The 8,744-nt window shown below is 53.2% G+C and overlaps 1 protein-coding gene across 1 annotated transcript; it reads left to right on the top strand.

Moving 5' to 3' along the window:
* The first annotated feature begins 1,188 nt into the window (after positions 1–1,188).
* On the top strand, positions 1,189–5,563 carry KCNS1 (potassium voltage-gated channel modifier subfamily S member 1). The gene is made up of 3 exons (XM_007464804.1): positions 1,189–1,264; positions 1,738–2,780; positions 5,045–5,563. The coding sequence occupies exons 1-3, from the start codon at positions 1,189–1,191 to the stop codon at positions 5,561–5,563; spliced, it is 1,638 nt and encodes a 545-aa protein (XP_007464866.1).
* The last annotated feature ends 3,181 nt before the right edge of the window (positions 5,564–8,744 follow it).

The following is an 8,744-nucleotide window of genomic DNA, read 5'->3' as shown; positions in this document are numbered from 1 at the left end:
GGGGGGAAGGCGTGGAGCTGCATCACATATGTATTTATTGTGCACAAATTATGTGCCAGGGACTGTGCTGCCGATAAACAATTTACCTCATTTAATCCTCAAAACCTCTTATGGAAAGTATGATGTTCCCCAGTTTACAGATGAGGAAACCGAAGTTCAGAGAGGGGCATGATTCTGCTCAAGGTCAACAGTTAGTAAGTGGCAGAGACTCAAAATCTGAGCCTATGTCTGATGAGGGAAGTGCAAGGGGTTGACATTTATTGAGCACCCATTGTGTTCTGGGGGCTTTGCACACATACTCACAATAACCCTTCACCAGAAGTGCTGCTATCCCCATTCTGTAGATAAGGGAGCTAAAACCCAGAGCTGGAGGAGACTGCCCAGAGGTCACACAAGTGACAGAGCTAAGGACGAAAGCCTGACCCCCTTAAACACCAAGCCCAGGGTAAGTGAAGGGCACCCTGCCCGCTCCCTGCCAGGCACTGGGCCAGCTGCTTGATACACACTCAGTGCCCCGTCCACCCAAGGGAAGCAGGCATTACTGAACCCACAGCACAGATGAGATTTCTGAGGGTCAGGAGGTGAGTCACTAGCCCTCAGTTCCAGCAGAAATTGGAGACAGTAAGCAGTGGAAGGATCTAACATTTCCTGAGCATCCACTAAGGCCGAGCACTTCCATAACCTACCTTAATCCTCCAGCCTTCCTTGGGAGCCGGTGCTATTGTCCGCATTGTGAATTGTGCATCGTGCCAGAAATTGAGACCTAGAGAAAAGCATCTTCCTCAAGGCTCCAGATGCATCAAGGGTGGCTATAAACCCAGGTTTGCCTGACTCCAGGAGACAAACAGGTGGATGATTTACTACACCCCTTCTGGGAGCCAGGCCTGCTAAAGGTCATTTAATCTTTCTAACCACACTTGGAGGTGGATATTTTTAGCTCCATTTGACAGAAGCTCAGAGAGGTGACATGACTTGCTATGGTCACACAAGAGCGCCAAAATTCAATCAGGCTGACCCTACAGATGCTTTAAATAGTCTAAGCGAATGGCTCTCCATCTTGACCATGCATGGGAATCACCCTCCAAGCTTGTTGAAACGCAGACTGCTGGACCGCATCCCCTGCATTTCTGATTCAGCAAGTCCAGAGCAGACTGAGAGTACGCTGCATCTCTGACAAACTCCCGGGTGATGGTGAAGCTGCTCGTCCAGGGAACACACCTTAAGAACTTCTGGTCTAAACTGATTCTCTCAACGACCCTAGATAGTAATGCTTACTATCCCACCTGCGCAGAGGAGAAAACTGAGCTTCAGAGTGCTGGCTTGAGCACGATCCCATAGGAAGCCTCTGGTATGCGAAAATCCCAGTATGGGCAAGGAGACGTCCTGAATGAGCAGCCACCGGGTGTCAGGACATCCTGCCGTTCTACAGCTTTCATAATCCTCCAAGGGACGTCTCAGCATCCACTTTATGAAAATGAAGGGGTGGAGGGAGTTCTCAGTGATTTGGCCAAGGACCCCAGTGGGGGAGTGGGGAGTGAGGGATATTCAAACCCAAGCTTGACTCTTGAGTCCAGAGGGCACTTGACACTGTGTGCCTACGGAGTACCAGACGCTTCACGTAGAGCCTCCAACGCCCCTGGCTGGGGATGGAGCAGGGAGGGGATTTAGACCTGGTCTTCGTGGAAGGGAGCCAGTCCGGGAACGCCCCCTTCAGCGTGCCCATCCCCCTGTCCGCAGGCCAGCGCGAGGCAGCCATGGTGAGCGAGTGCCCGGGGCCCGGAGCCCGGGTCCCCTGGCGGCGAAGCGACGAGGCGCTGCGCGTGAACGTGGGCGGCGTGCGGCGGCGGCTGAGCGCCCGCGCCCTGGCGCGCTTCCCGGGCACGCGGCTGGGCCGCCTGCAGGCCGCGGCGTCGGAGGAGCAGGCGCGACGCCTGTGCGACGACTACGATGCGGCGGCGCGCGAGTTCTACTTCGATCGGCACCCGGGCTTCTTCCTGAGCCTGCTGCACTTCTACCGCACCGGCCGCCTGCACGTGCTCGACGAGCAGTGCGTCTTCGCCTTCGGCCAGGAGGCCGACTACTGGGGCCTGGGCGAGAGCGCGCTGGCCTCGTGCTGCCGTGCGCGCTACCTGGAGCGGCGCGTGGCACGACCGCGCGTCTGGGACGAGGACAGCGACACGCTGAGCAGCGTGGACCCGTGCCCCGAAGAGATCTCTGACGTGCAGCGAGAGCTGGCGTACTACCGGGCGGTGCGCTGCGGCCGCCTGCGCCGCCGCCTCTGGCTCACCATGGAGAACCCGGGCTACTCGCTGCCCAGCAAGCTCTTCAGCTGCGTCTCCATCGGCGTGGTGCTCGCCTCCATCGCCGCCATGTGCATTCACAGCCTGCCCGAGTACCAGGCCCGCGAGGCAGCGGCCGCCGTGGCCGCGGTGGCTGCGGGCCGCAGGGCGGAAGGCCTGCGCGACGACCCGGTGCTGCGGCACCTCGAGTACTTCTGCATCGCCTGGTTCAGCTTCGAGGTGTCGTCGCGCCTCCTGCTGGCGCCCAGCACGCGCACCTTCTTCTGCCACCCGCTCAACCTCATCGACATCGTGTCCGTGCTGCCCTTCTATCTCACGCTGCTGGCTGGCGTGGCACTCCGAGACCGGGGCGGAGCGGGTGGCGAGGAGCTGGGCGACCTGGGCAAGGTGGTGCAGGTGTTCCGTCTCATGCGCATCTTCCGCGTGCTCAAGTTGGCGCGCCACTCCACTGGGCTGCGCTCGCTGGGTGCAACGCTCAAGGTAGGGTTAGGGGTTTCGGGGAGGCGGGTGTAACCATGGGGCAGGTTAGCAGGGGAACTTCCAAGCCTGTGGTGTCCAGACACACGGGGCTAGACACCAGGTGTGCATTTCACGTCCAGTCCTACCTTCCCAATAGCCCTGTAAGAAGGGTCTTTCTGTTATCCGTTTCCCAGAAGAGAAACGGAAAACCGAGGCAGAGCTTTGCTTGTCTTTCTTTCCAAAACCAAACCAAAAGACAAAAACAAACAAACAACAATAACAAAAACAAGACAAAGGTTACTTTGGATCTGTCTGTCAAACATCACAAAAATATGCCAAGCAGGATGTTCACTGGCTTCTCTGCTGAGCCTTATCAGTGCTGGCATTATCAGGGAGCACGGGTATCATAGGTCACCCTTCATAGGCTAAGTCTAGCAATAGCCCCAGAACCAACACTTACTGACTGCTAACTCTGTGCCGATTTCATATCCATTATCGATTTCATCCTCAGGAAGATGCTATTATTTATTCCCTTCCCGTAGATAAAGAAGCTGAGGTTGGAGGGTTTTTTTGCCTTTTTAAAGCCTGGTTGCAATTTGTTGAGCACCCGCTCCGTGTCAGGGCCTGCACTGGGGCTGAATCACTGCCCTGGCAAGCTTACCCTCAAGGGGGTGAAATTAGCCCGGTTTTGGGAGGGAGGCAACGTGAACAGCTTGGAAGAAGGCCTGGAGAGGGAAAAGGATGATGCTGGGAGGGGGACATGGAGGGAAGGGTGTGCCCACTGAGGAGGGTGGAGAGGTGAGTGGGGCAGGGTACTGAAGGGTCGTCAATTCTTGGCCTGCAGTTTTGGACTTTTTCCCGCGGGAATAGGGGATCCTGTGAGAGGTTTAAACAGGGGCAAGTATTTTTGTGACTACTTTGCAGATGTGGAAACTGAGGCTCCAAGAGGTGACAGGACTTGTCAGAGGTTCCTCAGCAAATAAGTGGTACAGCCCAGAGAAGAATCCACCTGGTCCTGACCCTAGCACTGCTTTCTCCTAAAGCTCCATGCAACCCTGTTAAGAATCCCTAAAAGGTGCTGAAAGACCCCTTCCACCCGTGGCTTAGGAAAGCCTTTTGCATGCTCTCACGGCAGGGCAGCCAGGATGCTGGGTGCAGGCAGGGTGACCTGGGCACACTGCTAGGGCAGGTAGAGGGAATTCCATTAGCCAGACCCCTGAACTGAGCATTTCTCCAGGGACAGTCCGCCCTAGAACTCTGCCTTGCCTCCACCATGCAGGGAGCCAGGGCCTGACGCTGCTATAGCTTTTTCTGCAGGAAAGAAGACTGCTGATCAAAGCTGCAGCGTCCAAGGCACGGGTGTGAGACTTTGGATGAGAGCCTTGCTACTCAAAGCCAGGCCCCTGGCCAGCAGCAGCTTTCTAATTACCTGGGAGCTTGCAAAATCTGTGGCCCTACCCCAGACCTACTCAGTTAGTACCCCCTACATGATTTCTCTGCACCTTATAGTTTGGGAGGCCCTGTTCCAGACTAGGGGTTCTCAGCCTCAGCACTACTGACGTTTGAGGCCAGATAATTCTTTGTTGGGTTGCGGGGTGCTGTCCTGTGCATTGTAGGGTGATTAAGCAGCGTCTCTGGCCTCTACCCACTAGACGCCAGTAGCACACCTCTCCCAGCTGTGACGACCAAAAATGTCTCTAGACATTGCCACGTGTCCCTTGGGAGACAGAACTGCCCTATTCGAGAATCAGTGCCATAAGGCTTGGCCTTGGGGGCAGAACAGATATACATACCCATAAGCAAGTGCATTCAATGGGTGGTCCAGGCAACTTATATATCCTCTTAGCTTCCTTGAGAGGCAGAAAATACTTTTGTACTTATCAGAAATGGGATAGACCAGTCAAAAGGACATGAAACCAACTCTTTACATTGTGGAATATAAACTGCGGTTCTCTCTTGGTTCTGCAACAGTGTAAACATCACCAGCTTTCCATTAACTGGCTGGCACCACCAGTGTCCCCTGCATTAGAAGAAACAGCCATGGTTTAGCAGGCAGGCACTTTGGACAACAGAAATCAGGCCTGTGTTCAGTCTCAGGGCGATTTGCTGGCTACTGTAGTTGAACGACCTTAGTGTGCAGGCAGGGCACCTGGGTGTTGGCACCAGCTCCACTTTGCTCTGTGACATTGGACCTGCCCCTTCTACTCTCTGGGCCTCAGTTTCCCCATATGCCCAATGCCAGGTCTGTAAGTTCACCAACTCTGACTTCCTGCATTCTCTTCCAGCACAGCTACCGTGAGGTGGGCATCTTGCTGCTGTACCTGGCCGTGGGTGTGTCTGTGTTCTCCTGCGTGGCCTACACAGCCGAGAAGGAGGAGGATGTGGGCTTTGACACCATCCCGGCCTGCTGGTGGTGGGGCACGGTGAGCATGACCACCGTGGGCTATGGGGATGTGGTGCCGGTGACAGTGGCTGGCAAGCTGGCAGCGTCGGGCTGCATCCTCGGGGGCATCCTGGTGGTGGCGCTCCCCATCACCATCATCTTCAACAAGTTCTCCCACTTCTACCGACGCCAGAAGGCCCTGGAGGCTGCTGTGCGCAACAGCGACCACTGGGAGTTTGAGGACTTGCTGAGCAGCGTTGACGGAGTGTCGGAGGCGTCTCTGGAGACCTCCCGAGAGACCTCCCAGGAGGGAAGATCTGAAGACCTGGAGGCTCAGACCACTAGTGGGCCTCCAAACGCTCAAAACCAGGGCCCTCTAAAACCAGGGCTCCATGCCCCCCTTCCCACACCCCTGCAGTGAGCTGAAACAGAGCAGAGATTCCTCCCCTGCTTAAGTTCTTCCTGGTGGCATGACCTCTCAAGTATCACTCACTCTGGCTTCAGAAATGACACCTGGAGGCCGGGTCCTTTCCTCCTAAGGCGCAGGGCAGCATAGTGTTACCCTAGATTCTGTGAACCTGGGGAGCAGCCCAGAGACCTTTCTAAACGAACCTCCAAGCCACCCACGATGCACGCATGAGCCAAAGAGGGAAAGTCAGAAGGATGCTAACAATGCCTGAGCACCTTCTGTCTATTAGCCATGTCACACTGGCCCTCTGTTGGAGGATGAGAATCGTCCCCATTTCACAGATGAGGAAACAGGCTCAGAGAGGCACAATGACTTGCCCAGATGTTGCACAACTAGAAGTGGTGGAGCCAGGGTTGGAATCCCAGTTCGTTGGTCTCTGCCGAGGCAATGTTCCTCCCGCTGGTCTTTCTTCTGCCCTCACAAAATTTGCATGTGGTTGTAGGGGGTTCATGGAACCCCCAGAGTAGGTTCATAGACTTAGAACCTTCTGTTAGAGCTAGGGAAAGGACCAGGCAGGGGATTCAGATGTAGGACCAGGCAGGGGATTCAGATGTAGGACCAGGCAGGGGATTCAGATATAGGACCAGGCAGGGGATTCAGGTGTAGGACCAGGCAGGGGATTCAGGTGTAGGACCAGGCAGGGGATTCAGATGTAGAGGCTCCTGGACCTCAGCTGTGGTTCTTTTCCAGGAGCTCCCAACAGGAGTCAGCTTTCAAAGATGAGGTCTTAAAGGAAGGACTAGGTAGGAGGCTGCCCCCTTAGTGGATGGGCAAGACTTGCTAAACAATAGTCCTGAAGCTTCCTCCCAGGGCTGGCCTAAGATACAGAAAATCTGAAGGGGCCCTGGCCTGAGGCCTGAGGTCTAGACCAGCTATGCTAGGACCTACTCCATTTCCACATTTCAGCCCATCTATTAGATGGTCACAATCTGTGCCCCAGAGGGAGATGAAAGCCAAATGGAGCACTGATTTAAAGCCAGCTCAGCTCTGAAGTGTTGGTGGCAAGGAGCTGCTGTGCATAGACACCTGTCCCCCCTTCCCTAGATCCCCCCAGGCTGATCTTGGCAGTTCCCTTCTGCCCATGACGCAGACTTCCAGCCCTACCTTGGGTCACCATCCGGGCAAACGCTTGAGCCTCCTGTCCCTTGTGGCCAGGTCCAGCCCTCTCATCCTTGCTGGGGCCACATGTTTTATACTCGCCTGCTGAATCCTCTCTCTATTTGCTGAGAAAGTTGGGAGGGAAGGGTTCCTGCAGCCCTTTCCACATACTGTGGCTGGGACAGCCATCACTATCATGTCATTGCCGGACTGTGGCTCTGTCTGTCCCACCACACTGAGCTCCAAGATGGAAGACACTGTCTGGTTGAACCTGGTTTTGTGTGGAGCAGGTATTTAGTAAACGTTGAATAGATCAACCAATTTGTACAGCCTACTACATGTGGAGCACTGAGGAGAAAGAGGAAATAGAGAGACCTTGTCCTTAAGAGGACAGAGAGAAGACTGAAAAGGAGATCCTTTCAGTTTGCCTCTCTCCTCCTTGCTTTTTGAGGATTTAAAAATGACTTCCTGGGACTTCCCTGGAGGTCCAGTGGTTAAGACTTTGCCTTCCAATGCAGGGGGTGCGGGTTTGATCGGGGAGCTAGGATCCCACATGCCTCGTGGCCAAAAAACCAAAACATAAAACAGAAGCAACATTGTAACAAATTCAATAAAGTGTTTAAAAATGGTCCACATCAAAAAAATCTTAAAAAAAAAATAAAATAAAAAAATAAAAATAAAAATGACTTCCTTGTAAATTCTTTACTCATTCATTCAACAAATATCTTTTAGAAGAGGCATAAGCTGGGGCTTCACGTGTGGCCTGCAGATGTGTTTTGTTTGGCTGAACAGTATTTTTAGTGTATTTTTTAAAATTCAAATGCCTTTGGGCAAAGTGCAGGCTCTCCAGTTCCCCACGGTGTCCCCCTCCCACCCACCTCCTCATACACACAGACACCACGGTGTTAGCCCCACCACTTCTCAGATTTACTTTACCCACCTGGCCTCCTATTTATCAACTGCTTACTAGGTTTCAGAGATACAGTGGGGAACAAAATATATATTCCTATACTCATGAAGCTTACAGACTAGTAGGGGAGATGGATTTTAATTCAATAACCACGTAAGTATGTAATAGCTTTATGAAGTAAAGGGAACTATAAGCGTGTAAGGGAGCAGGGACCGTTAACCGAGGTCAGAGAAGACTTTCCTGAGCAAGTGACTATCTCATCATAGGGATAAATACCTAATTAGGCAATGAGGGTGCCTGGAAGCGTTTCAAGCAGAGGGAACAGCATGTGCAAAGGCCTTGTGGCATATACAGGGCCTGGTACATAGTAGGCCCCTACATGTGGGTGGATTCTGAGTCTCCAGATTGGAGCAGAGACTGGAGCTAAGCCAAGGGGTTGCCTATGAATCCACCACACACACACACCAGCCCTCCTGCACACTCACCTCCTAACTTCTAGGCCCAGCTCTACTCAGGTCGGAGCACAGAGACCAGAAGGGCTGCATGCACCACCCTTGTGGTCTTGTTGGACATACACCAAGGAGCCAGACAGCTTCCAGACTTTGAGTCCCTAGAGCTGGTGTGAGGAAAGCTCAGGGAAAAATCATCTGACCTGCATCCATCATGAGACTATGTGTGGCCCTGGTAGAAAGGCAACGACTCACTCCCACTCCCGTGTATCAGGGAAAACCATTCTGCAAATAGAGAGAATGGGCCCAGGGGCCTGTTTCTGCCTGTGTGAAGCTGGCTGCCTGGCGTGCTTTCTGGGTGACTGGGGATGGTGGGTGATACATGGAGTGACTCAGAATCCACATTCTCGGGTTCCAATCTTGGATTAGGCACAGGTTGTAAGTGATAGGAATCCAGCAGGTTACTAAGTTAGTCAAAAAGCGTAATTCATTAGAATAAATAAGTGAAATGATGAACAACGGTTACAGTTAGAGTTCTTTGTTTGCAAGCAACAGAAACTGACTTCCTTAAGAAAAAAAATTAATGTATTGGAAGGTGTATCGTTTCCTGTGGCTGCTGTAACCGATTGCCACAAACGATGAAACAAACTTGAAACAAGAGAAATTTATTTCTCTC

Source organism: Lipotes vexillifer, unplaced genomic scaffold (assembly GCF_000442215.2).
Source record: "Lipotes vexillifer unplaced genomic scaffold, Lipotes_vexillifer_v1.1 scaffold53, whole genome shotgun sequence".
Taxonomy (NCBI): Eukaryota; Metazoa; Chordata; class Mammalia; order Artiodactyla; family Lipotidae; genus Lipotes; species Lipotes vexillifer.
Note: the sequence above shows the minus strand (reverse complement) of the source record. Positions and strands in the feature narration are given on the sequence as shown.